Source organism: Neomonachus schauinslandi, chromosome 12 (genome assembly GCF_002201575.2).
Source record: "Neomonachus schauinslandi chromosome 12, ASM220157v2, whole genome shotgun sequence".
In the NCBI taxonomy this organism is placed as follows: domain Eukaryota; kingdom Metazoa; phylum Chordata; class Mammalia; order Carnivora; family Phocidae; genus Neomonachus; species Neomonachus schauinslandi.
Window position 1 is genome coordinate 78,486,992 of NC_058414.1, and position 19,761 is coordinate 78,506,752.

The 19,761-nt window shown below is 37.6% G+C and overlaps 2 protein-coding genes across 2 annotated transcripts in view; one reads left to right on the top strand and one right to left on the bottom strand.

Moving 5' to 3' along the window:
* Positions 1–1,181: 1,181 nt before the first annotated feature.
* LOC110589013 (CCA tRNA nucleotidyltransferase 1, mitochondrial-like) lies at positions 1,182–2,525 on the top strand. The gene is given in 3 exon segments (XM_021699397.1): positions 1,182–1,923; positions 1,984–2,000; positions 2,002–2,525. Coding segments are annotated over 3 exon segments (1,251 nt in total). The 3' UTR covers positions 2,494–2,525.
* Positions 2,526–16,399: 13,874 nt separating this feature from the next.
* The window catches only part of IQUB (IQ motif and ubiquitin domain containing), a 49,740-nt gene continuing 46,378 nt past the window's right edge, over positions 16,400–19,761 (bottom strand). Inside the window, exon 12 of the mRNA XM_021699346.1 lies at positions 16,400–16,582. Within this exon, the coding sequence (XP_021555021.1) occupies positions 16,400–16,582 (183 nt within the window). The remainder of the gene's footprint in view (positions 16,583–19,761) is intronic.

Below are 19,761 nucleotides of genomic sequence, written 5' to 3' on the forward strand. Positions count from 1 at the left end.
ATGGACTCTTGGGGCACCTGGGTGGCTCAGTTGGTTAAGCATCTGCCTTCAGCTCAGGTTATGATCCCAGGGTCCTGGGATTGAGCCCCGTATCAGGCTCCCTGCTCTGTGGGGAGCCTGCTTCTCCCTCCCCTGCTCCCCCTGCTTGTGCTCTCTCTCTCTCTCTGTCAAATAAATAAATAAAATCTTTAAAAAAGATTATAAAATAAATAGAAACAATAAATTAATAAAAGAGCAGATATCAATGAAGTAGACAGCAAGGAATACAGAAAATCAATTAAAGTACCAATAAAGAATGGAGAAAGGATATCCCTTTCAACAAATGGTGCTAGCACAACTAGATATTCATATTTAAAAAAAAAAGAAACTTTAACCAATCCCAATCTCACTTAATACACAGAAATTAATTCAGATAAATCAAGGACCTAAATGTAAAGCTTAATACTTAATACTTAATACACAGAAATTAATTCAGATAAATCAAGGACCTAATGTAAAGCTAAGACTACAAAGCAAGTAGAAAGAAACAATACCTGCTAAAAGTTAGGGAAGGCAAACTCTTCTTAGGACACAAAAGCATTAACCACCAAAGAAATAAATGATTATAATTTTATAATTTCATAGTAAAAACTGTTATCATGAAAGGACACAACTAATACAATTAAACAGAGAGCCACAGACTGGAAGAAAATATACACCATACATGCATCTGACAAAGGACTTGTATCCAGAATGTATGAAAAACACAACTAAATAATAAGAAAACCTACCCAATTAAAAAATGGGTGAAGCGGCAGGGAGGGAGGGCGTGCGGGTGCGCGCCACAGGGAGGGCAGTGGGGCGATGGAGCCTCCTGGGGAGGGTGCGAGCCTGTGGCGGTGAGAGCCGTTCTCTCCACTGCGGAACAGAGCTCAACGTGCAGGTCGTGGGGCCACGTCCCTGCCACGTTCCAGTAACTGCAGGCTGAATCATCAGGCTTCCCCGACACTTTCCGTTCTTTGGGGCCGGCCCCCCGAGGGTCTCACTAAGCTTTTTCGGTCTGGCACCTGGTGTGAGGGGCGGCACACGCCTCTTCAAAGCCAGGGTCCTCAGCGGGTTTTTCTGATTTTAGGCGGAGTTGGAAGGACACTGTTTTTCTTCCCCACGTGGTCTGGATGTGTGGTTGGTGACCTTGCCCCCAGATGCTGAGGTGCCTGAATCCCTGGTGCAGGCCATTACTGAGCGGTAGTTGGAGTAGGCTGTGCTTTTTCAAGCAGTATCTATTTACAATGAAGTTGCAGTCTCCAGAATTCCAGTCACTGTTCACAGCAGGATTGAAGAGTCTGACAGAATTATTTGTCAAAGAAAATCATGAATTAAGAAGAGCAGGAGGAGCAGTGAGGGATTTATTAAATGGAGTAAAGCCTCAAGATGTGGATTTTGCTACCACTGCTACCCCTGCTCAAATGAAGGACATGTTTCAGGCTGTGGGTATTCGTATGATAAACAACAAAGGAGAAAAGCATGGAACAATTACTGCCAGGCTTCATGAAGAAAATTTTGAAATTACTACACTGTGGATTGATGTTGTCACTGATGGAAGACATGCTGAGGTAGAATTCACAACTGATTGGCAGAAAGATGCTGAACGCAGAGATCTCACTATAAATTCTATGTTTTTAGGTTTTGATGGTACCTTATTTGACTACTTCAATGGTTATGAAGATTTAAAAAATAAGAAAGTTAGGTTTGTTGGACATGCTAAACAGAGGATACAAGAAGATTATCTTCGAATTTTACGATATTTCTGGTTTTATGGGAGAATTGTAGACAAACCTGGTGACCATGATCCTGAGACTTTGGAAGCAATTGCAGAAAATGCAAAAGGCTTGGCTGGAATATCAGGAGAGAGGATTTGGGTGGAATTGAAAAAAATTCTTGTTGGTAACCATGTAAATCATTTGATTCACCTCCTCCATGATCTTGATGTGGCTCCTTACATAGGCTTACCTACTAGTGCCAAGTTTAGAAGAATTTAACGAAGTTAGTAAAAATGCTGATGGTTTTTTACCAAAGCCAATGACTCTCTTGGCCTCATTATGCAAAGTACAGGATGATGTCACAAAATTGGATTTGAGGTTGAAGATTTCAAAAGAAGAGAAGAACCTTGGTATATTCATAGTTAAAAACAGGAAAGATTTAGTTAAAGCAACGGATAGTTCAGAGCCACTGAAACCCTATCAAGACTTCATTATAGATTCTAGGGAATCTGACGCAATGACCCGCGTGTGTGAACTCCTGAAGTACCAGGGAGAGCGGGGTCTTCTGCAGCAGATGCAGCAGTGGTGCATTCCTCCATTTCCTGTGAGTGGCCATGACATCAGAAAAGTGGGCACTTCTTCAGGAAAAGAAATTGGGGCTCTGTTGCAGCAGTTGCGAGAACAGTGGAAAAAAAGCGGCTACCAAATGGAGAAAGACGAACTCCTAAGTTACATAAAGAAGAGCGAAAATTGATGAGAGCTGGCACTAAATAGCAGAAAATTTGGGGTAAGGCTAGGTTTTCTTCTCTCCCTCTCAGCGAGATTTAAGAGACTTGAATGAAAGCCAGCTTGGAGGACCTTCTCAGATCAACAGAGGTCTTTGTGAGTTTCTGGCAGTAAACTCAAGTCTACCTCCTCTTAAATCTCATTTATATCCTTGAACCTTCTGCTGCTTCTGGAATAGTTCCTGCTGTGAATAGTATAGTTGGCTTCCCCTGTCTAGGGTTTAATTTTTTTTTTTTTTTCCGGTGTAGCGCATTACTGATCTTAAAAAGTGGTAACTATCTTTAAGAAAAAAGTGTTTGTTTGCTATTGAAATAACTACATTATTTTATCAATGTCTTTAAGTGTTAGTTCTTACTTGAATTTAACACATTTAAATGAATTTAATTTCAACACAAAATAAATTTGTGTTGAAATTAGTTGACAGAATATCCTGTATAAAATTATGAAGACCAGGTATGTCCTGGGTGGCTGACATTCATACACCTGAAACTTGTTCTAGCAAGCTCTAAGTTTTAGTATGTAGTTGATACCTTCCTTTGTCATAATGATTTCTTTACTCATGCTAAGCCTGAGAAAGACTGGCTTGACAGTTACTCTTGAGCCTTTAATAAACATTCCCTTTGGAATTGGAAAAAAAAAAATGGGTGAAGCATTTGAAGAAACACAATCAGAGTGTATAAGAATGATACAATAAGAACATGAAAAGTTGTTCATTAGGCAACAGGGAAATGTAAATTAAAACTACAATAAGATGGCACTTCACATCCAATAAGATGACAAAAAGACCTACACCACTAAATGCTAGTGAGGATTCACAGCAAATACAGTTCTTACACATTGTTGGTGGGAATGCAAAATAATATCACCAATTATGGAAAAAACTGTTTAGCACTTTGTGCTACAGTGGCAGATACACCTACCCTACAACCCCACAATTTCAATTCTAGATATTTCCTCAATAGAAATGAAAGTATATGTCCAGAAAAAGACTTGGTAAAGGAAAGTTCATAGCAACTTATTTATACCAGCCCCCAAAACCTGGCAATAATCCAAATAAAATACCATTCAACAATAAATATGAACAAATTGCTGATGCATTCAACATCAGTGAATCACAAAAATATTATATTGCACAAAAGAAGCCAGGCACAAAAGAATTCTTTATAAAACTCAAGAACTAGCAATGCTAATCTTTGATGACTGGACTCAGAATGGTGATTGTCTATGGTGGGTAAGAATGGACTGTATGGGACCACAAAACTACTTTCTGAAGTAATGTAAATGTTCTATAACATATTGGTTATATAGGTATACACATTTTTCAAAATCCACTAAATCATACATATAGGGTCCATGTATTTCACTGTTTACAAGTTTTACCTCAACAATAAAATGATGCAATAAAAATAAGTTCCTTATGTACACTTCACCCATTGCGAATAAAAACTGCAACTATAGGTATACTCAGGGACTTAGGATCCTATTTATGAGTCATAGGTTGTCAAATTTATGTCTTGTGTAATATGGCTTTTATTAAAAGAATAACATGACTACTTTTGCTATTTCTTATCATAGCATTTTTATTGGCATATCGATGCTTTTAAAACAAAGTACTATTACGATTTATCAAATATCCAAGGCTGCTTTCTTTTTCCACACTTGCATACCTGAAGGGATCGTGGCCACTACTGTGACATTTTGGCTTCCACAGTAGGTTTTCCCCTAACGGTTATTTACAAGTGGTTTAAAAGGCAGATCGAGATAAGTTCAGTCGAATAATAATGTAATTTAAAAGCTGGAAAAAACAGCAGACATTAAATTCATCCTAAAGATAGTTAATATCTCTGGAATTTTCTCCAAAGAAAATAATCACAAAAATATATTGTTACTATAAAACAGCTGGGGTGGGGCGCCTGGGTGGCTCAGTCGGTTAAGCGGCTGCTTTCGGCTCAGGTCATGATCCCAGGGTCCTGGGATCGAGCCCCATGTCGGGCTCCCTGCTCGGTGGGAAGCCTGCTTCTCCCTCTCCCACTCCCCCTGCTTGTGTTCCCTCTCTCGCTGTCTCTCTCTGTCAAATAAATAAATAAAATCTTTTTTAAAAAAATAAATAAAACAGCTGGGGTTTTTGTTTAGCAGATAAGAATTCTTTATTCTTTATTCAAAAGCAACTTAATTTTTTTTTTTCAACTCAAGAGTCTTTTCTGGCTACTTGCTGTGCATAATACAAATTAGTTTCTTACAATGCAAGACCAACTCCAGTTGGTTTTATTCATATCAACTTAAAAACAGGTAAGGAAAATAGAGCTATCACAATATGTAATATTTTTATTCTAATAACTGATATTTTAAAAACTTTTACATTAAGAGGATATTTGTAAATTATAAAGGGTAAAAAGTTAGGGACGCCTGGGTGGCTCAGTTGGTTAAGCAACTGCCTTCGGCTCAGGTCATGATCCTGGAGTCCTGGGATCGAGTCCCACATCGGGCTCCCTGCTCGGCAGGGAGTCTGCTTCTCCCTCTGACCCTCCCCCCCCTCATGCTCTCTCTCAAATAAATAAATAAAAATATTAAAAAAAAAAAAGGGTAAAAAGTTAAAGACCATATACAGTTCTTTGTTTCAAAGTCAAAGCAGTTTCCCAAAGTTTGAGAGATTTACTGGCTTTACAAATTAGAAAAGAGAGAATTAGTGAGTTGTTGTCTTCCTAAAATTGCGTAGCTGCTTCTAATTCAGGGAAGATAAATGCAGGTTAGGAAGACCATTGGAAGCTGCCAAACACAAGCATTAGTCAGGAGCCAAGCTGAGTGGAGGAGAGAACCAAGCAAACAATTTGCAGATAAAGTTGTTGTGAAGATGGGTTTTTCTGAGGAAGTGCCACAGAAGTTCATAACCTCTTGAACACCTGTAAAGCTCACAGCTGCAAAGTATCACAGTAGTTGTTCACTTTATACACCTGGAACATTCTCAGAGTTCTGTCTCTTTTGAATAAAAGGAAACAGTAAAGACAAGGGATGACTCATGGGTCAAATTAGCATCCACTGGCTGTTGGGCAAACTCCCGGAGAGCCATGTCACTATCTTATAGTTAACAAGCATGTAGGCCACACACAAAAAATGATCAGTCATGAGAGGACAGATCTAATTCTGAGTGTCCCCCCAACAACATATTGCATATAAAATCATAAAAGAAAAAAAAATTATGCTGTCTTAAAAAACATTTAAAGGAAGCAAACTTTAATCCTTCATTTAACATTTAATATTTCCTTTCCCCCTATATTTTACATATACCATCTATATTTTAACAATCCTGCAGCTGAAGTATTGCCAACTTTATAGATGAGGAAGCACAGAAAGATTGCAACTTTTGTCTATCTATTTACCTGGGTTCCTCTAGGGCATGGATAGTATTTTACTTAACATTGTGGCCCCAAGGCATAATAACTAGTCCATAGTAAACCTGAGAAATATGTGCTGAATATATGAGTAAATGAGTGAATGAAGTACAACTGGCTGGCCTTAAAAAATAAAATAAGATTAGAATTAAGTAGAGACATGGGAGAGAAGGTAGAAAAAAAAAAAACAACCAAGGGTAATATCCAGCATGTGAAAATGCATACTGTGTAGATAACAATTTGAAGAGCTATTAGGAAAAAATAATCCAGTCCCTTTCTTTCATTACTTGTTCTTGCACCTAATTCAATTCACAGATCCAATACTAGCATGAAATACTAAACTCCAGTATATTAACTTATTGGAGAGTCAGAAAAATACAGACTTCCGACTTGTGCAAAACTTTTATACTCTGTTCAGTATCAATTTGCTTCTGCATCCCCTATATTCATCTTCACACTAGGTCATTTGCATCCGCAATGATTAAACATTGCTCAGTTCAGTTTTTGATAAGCTCGTAATTTCAGTTGACACGATGCAAATGTATCAGCTCTCTAGATTCTGAGATCACTTTTAACATGTATTCGTTGAGATTGTAATTTAATTCTACATTGTTTATGGGAAAGAAGAAGTTCAAATTCAGTTTAGATTTCACAGACGTCTTGCAACAGCTGTACATAAAATGCTATGAAAAGTAGACACTGTCATTGTCACTAACTGTTCATAGTTGAGCAGTTCATTGTTTGGTAAATATTTTCCTTTCCTGATTACATAAATGCATAATATTTATGGGGACTGTAGTGGAAATATTTCTTCCTGAATCATTAAGACTGAAAACCGAGTATAGGTATATGTTTTTTAAATTGACTCATCTATTTTATGTGTATTATATGTGTAATATAAGAAATGTTTTTAAAAATCTACAGTGAATTAAATTTAAGTTTGTAAAGGATTGTTAGAATTCTTTCCAAGCCAAGAGCATCCAGGGGGCTTCTGGTACAGCACGTAAAAAAGCTTAGAAGTCCCCACATTTTATTCAAAATAATAGCAACAATGCATTCAATTGTGTGTGTTTGTATATATCACCTATATGCTTATATATATGAGTGAAATGAATAACAGCAATGATACAAGGGATGGAAGGGAGGAATTAGGATTATTTTGTTATGGTTAGGGACTTCAACATCCTTCTGCCAGAATGTACAGATCCAGCAGCCAGAAAATCAGTAAGGACATAGTAGAACTCAACACTACCACCAATTAGCTGCATATAATGGACATCTACAGACTACATCATCCAACAGAATATACATTCTTCTCAAGCAAAAGCATCCAGTATATTATTCTTTTGACTAAATTTTTTCAATTCTCCCTCTGAAAGTCTTACCTCTAAATATATATATTACCGTTCTACAAAATTTTATGTGTGATAGTTTTGAGAGTGCAAAATGATATTTTATAATGCCCATATGGAATGATGCATTATTCCCATAAAGCAACGTGGAGTACTGCCTCAAATAGGGCACCATAGCATACTATCTGGAATATCATTTGGAGTTGCCAGGGACTTTTGTGAGACCTGATGAGAATAAAATAATCTTAAAACGAAAAAAATTATGAAAATGTTCTTTCTCAACCAGGTATTGGTAACGCTCAACTTGTAAAAGATAGAAATTATGACCTGTTCACTTAGACACACTTATCTGACCATTTGTGCTCTCTAAAGAATTGTGTTGTGAGTCTCAAATTCCAATTCAGTGGGAATATTACTGTGTTCCCTGGAGGAATTTCTTCTTTGTGCATTAAGACCTACAAATCCATTGAGTCCAAGGTTGAAGGAATGGAAAGTGATAATTTTACATAGATTATGTGGCATAATAGTGAAAGGGGCCGCATTCAGCTTTTTCCTTTGGTTCCCAGGTCTGTGTACTTTTAGGATGGGGAGACAGCAACATCCACTAGTCAGCTCTGCCCATTTTTTTCCCCAGACAATGCATTCTGGCTGTGAAGGAGACAGCACATACTGACTAATGATTTAAGGCATATACTACATCCTGTAAGGCAGCACTCCAATACTCCAGGGTACTGTCACTCAGATGATGCCATAACTGAGCCTTTAGTAGGCCATTCTAGAATTTTATCAAGCCAGATATTTCTAGGTAGTAAGGACATGGTAAGACCAGTGAACTCTGTGAGCATGAACCCATTGTCTCACTTCCTACTCTGTGAAATGAGTCCTTGGTTGAAGGTAATGTAATACATGACATCATAGTGATAAGTAATGCTTCCTGTAGGTCCATGACAGAATTACTAGAAGCAAGGAAGACAAATCCGTATGCGTATTAAACATCCATATTTGCGAGAATGCCCTCTCCCTGATTAAAAAAAAAATCCGGTATACTCAACTATCCATCAGATCGCCAGCTGCTTTCCCTGGGAAATATTATCAGCTTGTAGCTTATTATTGTCCTCTACCATTGGTAAATTAGACACCCAGCTGTGAGGGTAGCTAAATGAGCCTTGGTGAAGCAAAATCCCTGTTGTTAAACCCATAGATGAGTCCCATCCATACTGTCAAGGTTAGTTTATACATGAAGCCATTGAGCAAACCCCAGAAATCTAGTAAAAGAAGCTGACTGAGATACACAGGAGGATAACCTCGAACGCTTGATTGACAGCGTCCTCTGTAGTGGGATGCCATCTGGAGTGCTCTTACCTAGGACAGGCTTACCCACACACATCTCCCCCAAACTCCTTATCACCAATATTTAAATATTATTCTAAGTCTCCTTCCAGTTGATTAACCTTTTAGGCACTGCCCATGGATCTCTGTGGATCTATACCACCAACTATGTCCCACTGCACAAAAAGTGGATAATGAGATGGCGCCACTTGAAATTCTTCCCTCAGAGAGAATTCTTTATCTGTGTCTTCCATGGCCTTCCAAAGCGGAGCTGTAATACAGTGGAAGCATATGTGCAGACCTTTCCCTAAACCAGACCATCTATTGACAGTATGGTGTGCAGATCTTCCATATGCCAGGTTTCTTTTCTTCCATTTAAATGACCAGAGGGAACTCTCCATGAGCCATAGTTGTTTGTTGAGGGCTAAGTGGGAAATCAGGAGGAGCATATACCACAGGAGTCTGAAGTACCTATTTCGTGTGGTTTACCCGTAACTTCCAAACCTGCAAGGGCATTCTTGGATATACAATTTCCACTTTACATTGGAATGATGCTGTGTACATTTGACTTTATGACAGGGTGAATCTGATAACACACAGTTCATTATGGGCATTTTTTAGTAATATAGTCACTTAGTGAATCATCCAGTGATCAGTATCCTCATAAGAGAAAGAAGAGAAAAAAGAACTCTTTTTCTCTGATGATTAAACTTCACCAGTTGGCTTTTAGCATTGGGGATTCACATTGTTCCCATCAAATCAGGTTATCAAATTCTAGTACAGCATGCCCCCTGTCATCTCCAGCCTATAGGGAACAACTACCGCAGAGCTTCTCAAGGATGCTGGTAATCCACTCATGACTGCATTTCTTAATGCCTTGGTGAAGATCCTCTTGTGGAGTACCAACACCTCTAAGAGGTGTCTGAGAAAGTCACACATAATAGAGCCCACCCCTACAACCCATTTTCCTGAGTAATGTTTTCCAGAGAAGTTCGTACATTTTGAGCTCATCAATATACGCCATTTTTGAGTCCAGGCTTCAGTTAACACATCTAGCAATTCACAGGGCCTCCAACCAACACATAAAATCCTGAATTCTAGGCAAGCATGTGAATTTGGCTTGATACAATCTTTTGTTTTATCCTTTTTGATCTAATAGTCTTAGAATAAACTCTTATACATGCTCCCCTGACTCTTAATAAAAACTGACACAATCCTACAACTCTTTCAGTATATAGGCTAACTCATACCAGACCATACCTTGCTTGTTCTTCCTCACCACTATCCTTACCTTAGCATGAGATCTAGCTGCGGTGCACACTTAATTGACAATACAACTCTATAAGCCTTACACTCGGCTCTAGACTTAATCCTCAGCCACCTCTGCCATGTAAACACATGAGATCAGTAATTTCTGTAGAGTTCTCATAAAGGCTTTCTAAATTTCTCTCTGGGCCTTGTGTTGGACCTTCAAGGCTTTCAGTTTATCCTTTCCCTTATGAACCCTTTCTGGTGTAAGAAATACCATCCTATGGTGCAATCTTTGTCATCAAAGTGACTAACTGGCTCAGCCATTTGATCTCGCTATGCTTATCCTCCACATGCACCCCAGTCTATGCCACCACTTGTGATATTTTGAGTAATCATGATGCTACCACATGCTACGTATCACCAGTGTCCTATTTCCCCCTGGCAAGGAGGTTATCCATATGTTCTTCTATTATGTGAGCAGCCAAAGCCTAGATTCCATTTTGAAGTCTGTTTGCTGGGATCGTTCCTGGTACCAATCACTGTTTTTGTCAGGGTCCAGCAGGTACACTCAAACTGGTTAATTTGAGAAGTATTTAGAAAAAGATTTGTTTACAAAGGGAAGGGCACTGTTTAAGGAAATCAAAATGAAAACTTGAAACACCTTAAACCTAACTAAAAAAGAAAGCAATTCACCCATAAGCTGACGGAGTAAAAAGAAGGAATGAATGTCAGAATTCAAAGAGAGCTATAGAGTAGAAGGGCTGACCATGCAACCAGAGATATGGTCTTAGGCACATAAATGCAGTCACTGACCATAACAGATCGAAAAGACAGAAGAAGCCAGGGGAAAAACACCGTACCTCTGTCTGTCTTTCAGACCTCAAATGTCCTGCTGATGCTTCCCATTGACCAAAGACAACTGGAGGACATTACATAGTCACTGATGCAGTGCATAAAGAGCAGCCTCTCAGGGCACAAAGCAGAGAGAAGGGTGGAAGGTAGATCTGAAGAAGCAAATGAAGAATATCCAGCAAAAGCCATGTTATTTTATCTTCTAATATTTTTAAATTTTATTTGCTAATATTTTGTTTAGGATTTTTGCATCTATATTCATTGTGAAGTTGGCCTATCACTTTCTTTCTTGTACTAAGCCTTGTCAAATTTTGATATCAAGGATGTGTTGGCCTCATGAGTTTGGGAGTATTCATTCTTCTTCTACTCCTTAGAAGAAGAATATCTATAGAATTAGAATTCTTTGTTCTTTCAATGCTCAATTGTGACACAAGACAATTTTACTCACATTACACTTTGGGCAAAGCATGTTATATAATCCTGCCTCATTTCGAGAGCATGGAGAATTGCAATCAGTCACCCAGCGCTCCTGGAAAGAGAAAATAAACAACACTTTCTACCTCTTGACTTACTTCTCTTTTTTTCATTTTTAAAGTTATCTGGGTCAAGAACTGTGAAGGGTCTGAGACACTAACCAATTACAAGCTAACAAATTTGCCTGCCAGAATTTCATAGATGACAGCGGAAGACATGAGACTCCTGGGTCAGAGATGAAGCACAATTCATTGTTCACAGAAATAGCAGCAGCCAGAATATCAGCATTTTGCCCTAATTCCCCCAGGGTGATATAAAGTCCGGATGACACAAGCACACACATTGCAGGGTAGAAATACTAGGCGTAGAAACTCTGAATCTTTTATAGCGAACAGTAAACACTATCCCTATCTTCCAAGACTGCTTGCTATACAAACATCCTTCAAAATAAGTCTAAAGAAAAGAACTACTATCTCTGCTCAAAAGAGATGCAGAAGTGCAAGAAGCCTATGGAGAATGGTTTTTCAAGTGACTTTTTAAAAACTTACTTTTGTATCTAACAGAGATTATTCATTTATATTGTGAATAATAATTTATCAATATAAAGTAACTCCCTTTGCTCTGCTATTTTTCTTCTCAGTTTCATCCTTGAAATTAATATTACCAACATTTTTTGTTGTGTGCTTATATGTGACTATTACAATTTTACTAAATATCATTACTTTTAACCTTTATATGTCATTTCATTCGGGGTACGTATCTGGTACAGAGCATTTAGTTTACTCTTTTGATACAACATAATAACTCTCCTTTACTAGAGAACTTTAACGTATCTGAATTTATGCACTGTGATATTTTTAACCTGTTTTTTCTCTAATATGTACTTCTTCCTGCTGACCTTGGAAAACAAAACCAAAACCCTTTATTTCACAATAGTTCTCAAGTTTGTTGTTGTTCCCCTTTTCTCTCTAGAAATGTGTTTATAATTTCATCCTCATTCTGCTAGCAGTTGCCTTTAAATTTTTAAACTAAATATTCGAATATCTACTTTCCTACCTATCTGTTGACCCTTCTCCCATTAAAAAGACTTGGAACACTTTCCATGAGAGACTATGGACTCTGAGAAACAAACTGAGGGTTCTACAGGGGAGGCGGGTAGGGGGATGGGTTAGCCTGGTGATGGGTATTAAAGAGGGCATGCACTGAATGGGGCACTGGGTGTTATACGCAAACAATAAATCATGGAACACTACATCAAAAACTAATGATGTAATGTATGGTGACTAACATAACATAAAAAAAAAAAAAACTTGGAACACTTTCATCCCTCTGAACCCAGACATTTTATTGGAATAGTCAGGCTATTATTTTTGTAGATTTTTTTTTTTTGCCGTATAGATGCTCGAGGAATTATTTTTGTTCATTACATTGTTTCATACAAATGATCATTTAGAAAGGATCTTGAGGTTGTAGCACTCACTGCCATTTCTCATTTATGATATCATGCCCATACCTTACTTCTATAGTCTTAAGGTCGGCTGGAGTACAGAATGGGTACGCAGAGATTCATGATATGCTTTCCGCTTAACAATGTCTTTCTATTGTCTTCATAAGTATTTGCCCCAAGGTAAAATTCTTAGGTCATTTTTTTTTACCCTCAAAATTCAAAATCCTTCAATAGAAATGTTCCTCCCTTCTGGCATTCAGTGTTGGAGAAGAGAAATCTATGATGTTGCTATTGATTTTATTTTCTTGTGGCTAACTTTTCCTCTCCAACTTTGAATGCTTACAGAATTTGTCCAATATTCTTGAAATTCAGAAATACCATGAGATTGTGTCTATGTGTGTGTCTATATTAATTTTCCCAGTACTTGGTAGATTCTTTACACAACTAAAGTTATATGTCTTTTTATCTTAGGAAAATTGGCTTTAAGTCTCTCTTTGCTAATTGTTTCTTTTTTATTCCATTCTAGGCTCATATTATCTCTAGTGTAGTTAGAGCAAGATTATTAAACTTATTATTTTTGCTCATCTACTTCATTAATTTGTCCTTTTCCTCTAAATTCTAGGGAACTATCTTGAGCTAATCCATCAAATCTTTATTTTAGATTCATCTTTAAAGTACCAAATCTGCTGTTCATTGCCATCTATGGGTTGTTTTTTGGTAATTTAGCAATTGTTTATCTTGTGTAATAGCAATTTTTCCCAGTATCATTTTTTGCCCAAAGGATGAAAAATGCTATCAAATATCCTTAACATGAATCAAGAGATTTGATAAATGAATATTTGTTCTCATTCCTCAGAAGGGTCCCTTTTTGATTTTTGAATCTCTACCTCTATCTATCTAGTGACTATTCTTCATCAGCTTGTTTTTATAATTTGCCGATATAAAATTCTGTCCTATTATATTATTTAGGCATCTGTCTATATAACACAGTCCTCATAAAGGAGAAAGAAGGAAACACTTTCTATAGTTTCATTTGTTAGTGGACCAAGGGAAGTATCATCATCAGGTCCTAAACTAGAGGAATGCAGATACTATGAAGGCAGGAGAACCAACTGCTAAACGAGCTGTTGCTTCCTGTATGCTAGAGTTAGGTTTTTAGTGGGTAGCAACCTGACTTTTCCCCCACTGATGGCTCTCTAACCAGATACCTCTTCTAGCCCCTTCTGCTTTGGATTTTCAGATAGCTGTCTAAATTGAGAACTGTACTTCCAGAAGGATTAAAAAGCGTTTATCAGATTATTGGGGAAAGTCTGTTCTTGAGCTGTTTTTCCCCCTTAGTGGTTATTCTCCCAGCCCTATAGGTACTGCCCCTTTCCCTACATGAATTCAATTGCTCTAGCTGGTCCACCCCTCTCTGTTGTATTCCACAAATCTTCCATACCAGGAGCAAATGCTATCTAGTCAGTTGCTTCATCCCTAGGGTAAATAATGGAATTCCCAAAGACCCTTATTTGCCCCTATCTGAATATTTCTCCCTTGATGCTTGCCTCCCCAGCCCTTTCTTCTCTAAGATAGGATGTTCTCATACACTGTCTTGTGAAAATCTGGTCATTTACATTCCAGCGTAAACCCACTGTTGTCTGCTTTGAATTGCTACCTGTTTATTAGTGATCAAAATGGTCTCCAATCTAACCCCATCTGTAATTTGCCATTTAGAAAGTTCCCAGAATGTCTGAATTGTCCATGGAAACCTGAAAATAACATCATTATAGCACTTCCCTCCTTGATGTTTATTTCCTTAAAAACAATCACCATGTGCCATGATTTTGCTAAATAAAAAAATAATTGTAGGGCGCCTGGGTGGCTCAGTTGGTTAAACGACTGCCTTCGGCTCAGGTCATGATCCTGGAGTCCCGGGATCGAGTCCCGCATCGGGCTCCCTGCTCAGCAGGGAGTCTGCTTCTCCCTCTGACCTTCCTCCTTCTCATGCTCTCTGTCTCTCATTCTCTCTCTCTCAAATAATAAAATCTTTAAAAAAAAATTAAAAAAATAATTGTAGATGTCCTAGAAAATATGTTGCTGAAATACTGGCAAATATTTATGTAGAACAAATATTAATATTTAGATTGAATTCCTTGAGCACTAAACTGAAGAGAACAGCTCATTAACTACTGATGGGAATTAGGAGAAAAATTCTCCCCTCACCCCTCTCTCTCTCAAATTATGTTGTGTGTGTGTGTGTGTGTGTGCGTACGCACGCTTGTGTGTGCGTGTGTGTGTGTGTGTGTGTGTGAAATACTGCTACTTGAGTTATAGAGCTTCACTTTAAATTCTTTCTCTCTAGCAAGATATCTTCTATTTAGCCATCCAGATCCTCTATCCCTATTATCTACTCCACTCTTTGCCCTGAAACTGCATGAATTATGCCAACAGAATTTTATTTCTCCTGCTTTCCTTCTGGGTTCTACCGATAGGAAATGCAAGCAGGAGACTAGAGGAAGGGAGAAGTATGAAATCAGAGTATTTATTTCTCCAGTTCATGAGACCACCTGGGTTGACTATCCCATGACAGTTGGTTTCTGATTCTCTCAGTGATCATCTTTATACCAAGCATTCTCAGACATCTCCCTCCGCAGGTTCATTTAAGACTAGGGGTCGAGACAGCTTATCTCATATTGGCCCTGAGTTCCTGCACTATTCCTTTAGTTTCCCTAAATACTGCCCACACGTTATAATAAGTCCTTTGTAAATATACCCTCCTTGAAATTTTCCTATTTTGAATGTGCTATTAATTTCCTATTAAGACTGACACACATACCCTGTTCATCACTGTAGGTCTCTGACATGCATGTAGTCAAGGTTATTCCTTTGGCTTATTGGGGATGGGGCTGTTACAGTTTACTTAACCAAGTTTGTCCTTCCTCCAGAATGTCATCATTGCCCCATTGGGAGTTTTCTTCCCATAGGATAAAATATAGTTCTACTGTTTACCCTGTTTTCCAGCATAGAATGCATTTGTTTGTTTGTTTAGAAATAATTCCAGTTGTTTTACTGGGATCTTAGGAAGGATGGAAGGTGAAAGTAGAAAATAAAAAGTGAAGATTCATTGGGGCGCCTGGGTGGCTCAGTGGTTAAGCGTCTGCCTTCAGCTCAGGTCATGATCCTGGAGTCCCGAGATCGAGCCCCGCATCGGGCTCCCTGCTCAGCGGGAAGCCTGCTTCTCCCTCTCCCACTCCCCCTGCTTGTGTTCCCTCTCTCGCTGTGTCTCTCTCTGTCAAATAAATAAATAAAATCTTTGAAAAAAAAAAGTGAAGATTTAAATCGCTGTATTAAAACATAGCATTTTTTATCCTACCTGTAAAGATTTTTAAGAAAGAGAATTTTATGTTTCCTATCATCCATATACTGACTATTCTACAACTACATTTAACCTAAAATAAATTATTTGAGTTGAAAGTTAAAACTAGCTTTTGTTTGTGGTTTTATAGCGCACTTGAAATTTTAAAAAAATTTTAATGTGAAAATATGAAAAATAAAATGTTCTCTTTGCCTTAAAATATTAATTTCAGGAACAAAACTGTATTTCAGTTTTCACTAAATGTCTAACAATAAAACATTTATATAGGGATGTTTTGTCTTCATACAACTTATGATACTATGAGAAACAAAAAACAATTAAAATCAATAAAAAGATAAAATTCTATTTCCATACTGTGTAGCCGCTGTATTCCTCTATTAGCAGTGGACAAAAATGCTGATCATCAAGTAGTCCTGGATCTTCTAGGGACTAGGCCTCTGGGACACTATAATCTTAGGAGCTGTTTCTGAGTGATACTTCTTTCTGATCTCATCTATTTCACCATCATCAAGTACAAATGAAGCCAGCACTGGAATTTGAGAAAAATAGTTCTTAGCCAGGATATGTTTGTGTTTGATCTTGTGAATAAACAAGGGTTCATATCCCTGAAAAGAAAAGAAAATCAAATTCTATTAAATGTCACAGATATATTTTGCCAAGCAAAAAAATAAAAACACTTTCATATCTCGGTGCCTTTACTTATCTGTTCTCTCAGCCCAGAGAACGCTGCTTCCTACTTTGTCTGTCATCTTTCAGGGCTCGGCTATGATGCTCTAACCTTGAGGCCTTTCCTGACTCTCCCCCTCTGACCTCTGAGTCCAAACTAATCCCTCCTTCCTCTCACTTGCAAGTACTATTATGTATTTTAATTGTAATATTTAGTTCATTCTGCCTTCAATTTTACTACCTGCTTGAGAGTCTCTCCATTATAAGAAATACTCCTTGAAGGTTCAAACTGGGTTTTTTTAATATAAGTGTCTCTCAACACCACCCAAGTTCAATTATTTTTGAATGAATGATTTTGTCACTTTGTTTCACTCTCTAAATCTACTTCAACACTGATACAATTACCAGCTTTTGACTGAGTTATTTTTTCTAAAATTGGTACTTATATCCCGATCTCCAGGGTCCAAAACAAAGATCTCAGTGGTATTCTGACAGTATAAACTTCTCTTTGCTCCCTTTTTACTGCCTTAGATTCCCACCTCATGAGTCCATTTTCTGTTTTCTAAATAGAAAATAACCTTTCTGTCTTTATCAAGCCTCTGTACCTTTCCACTTTAATTCTTAATTAATGTTTAGGCTTCTTGTCTCTCCACAGCTAGCACAGAACTTTGAACTTTTTCTGTTATGTAGCAATCCACCGTATAAGACCATCTGTCTTCTAATGAGAGTGGCAGACTGCTTGCTGCCAACCCAATATCCACTCTCTATTCCACTGGTATTTAGAGGCCTGATTTTGTATTTTGTGATGTGCTCAGCTTTCCTAGCCTTTATTCTAGCGAGGGGTGGGCATGTGACAAGTTTCAGGCCATTATACATATGTGTATATATAGAACAGAAGCCATTGGACAAAGCTTACAAGAAAGCTTTTTAAGAGAATGCAGGAGATGATGTAGCTATCTTATCCCTAAGAGTCCACAAGCATGAGAATGAAAGTCAAATGTTAAGTACAGCTGAAGAAAAAGCTAGAGGGCCTGGGTTTCTGAGAGCATTGTGGAGCCACCATCCGGACCCCAGACTGCCAACCTCTGGACTTCTTGCTTGATGGACACTAACTTCACATTTGACTAAGTCATTATCAATTGCTTAGTATGTTATTTGCAACCAAACTTGAATACAACTGAAACAATGAAGAATTGTGTCCATTACACATCCTGGTTTTTCTCCAAGCACATAGCACAGTATGAGGAAAGCACATTCAAAAGAAAATTCTGGTTGAATTAATAAATACCATCTATTTCCTTTATTAATCTTATCAACCCTTCTTTTCAACCAAATCACAAATACAACTTGTACCTCCTCTTAAAATTTGTCTTCTAAAAGTAAGACATCCCTCACTAAAGATCCTTCCATTGTGTCAAAACAAAGGTAAAGAAAGCCTGGAGAAAAGGAGCCAAAGCACACAATATTCTGGCAGAGAGTATTATGTAGGAGAATACTGGGCTTGTTTTTAAGTTTCCTCTCTACAGACACATATAACAGGGCAAAATACTCATCCTTTGCACTAAGTGTGTTCTACCACTTCTTAGTCCTTACGTCATTAAGAAAACTAACACATTTCTATTACGCAACATTAAATTACATGTGTACAAAACTTTATAGGTTTTCAAAGCACCTTTATAGAACAAAAATGTAATCATTAAAGGTAAGATAAGCATAGTATGGTACATACAAGCAAAGGAACAATAAGCAACTTTTAAAGAATAATATAATATGGAAAGATATCCAATATATATTATCCCCTTTTCATATTATCTCCTTTTTACAGATGAGAAAACTAGGGCACTGAGACATCAGCAAATTTGCTCAACCTCTCTCAGCTCCTGAGTGACAGAGCCAGAATTCAACGAGGGCTGCTCTGATCCTCTGTATTGATTTCATGTTTTTAGCTGACCTTTATAAAAATTGATGATGCAAAGAAGGCAGGTCTTAATGTCCTATAGATTGATTATTAGTGACAGAAATGGGGAAATACTGGGTCAGGTCTCCTGACTTTAAATCCACTGTTGTTCCTACTTTGACCAATGTGCACACCACAAGAAACTGCTCTGCCTCATTTACGTTCAGAGAACAGAAGTCTTTTTCCAGGCTTTTCCTATAACTTGTGTCATGACTGCAGGGAGCCAAGATTATTTTATATTTTGAGCATTTTTTTACTTACTGGGAAAGCAAATATCTCTGTGCATTAAGGAAATTCTAGAAATGCTTTAACTTGTGGCAAGATATAAACTATTCTTTAAGGAGGCTGAAAATTAATACTTAACAGATTAATGTAGGCCAAAACCATAAAAAGGCTTTTTTTTTTTTTAGTTTGTCTGGTTGAGAACCTTAGCTCTATTTATAGAAATTCAGTAAGATCAGTATCCTGAAATTAGAAATGCATGTGAATAGAACATTTAATTTGGTACTGCAGTAATTTGATTGAATACACAAAGAGAGTGTGTGGATTAATTGAAGCAGTAGAATATCAGCTTTGGGAATGAACTTCAATCCCACTATGGGTCCTAGATGAAATAATACTGTAGTGTTGGCTATGCCTCCAGTGATTAAATATTTATGAAGCAGTTGAGTTTACTAAATATAATATTTAACACAGTTTCAGTTTCATGCTGCTCTTTCTTTCGATCCCTAGAGTGAAATTTTTCTTAGCCTGGCTTCTACTAGAAAATTATTCAAAAAAGCTAAAAATTTAACTAGTTTCTCCTCCTTATACCTTCTCCCTCCCCAATAAAAACACAAGCAGGGAATAGCACCATTCAAAATGACTATTAAATTTGAAGTCATTTCTTTCTCTTAACTGACATTTTGAATGAAATTAATAGTATAGAAATTTAATCAATAGAAGGCAGAGAATCAGTATCAGCTGTTGGAATCCTAAGCTTGCTCAGTGTCAGTGAAGCTCTCTGATGAACTCAATTCTGCTCATCAAAATGTTTTACAGATTGCATCTTGTAAGTTACTAAAATTAAATGGTATTGAGTTTTTACAGCGCATTCCCCACTCCCAGTCAGTTGGGAGAAAATGAAAAATGGAGCCTCAAAACCATATCCCATCCGTATGA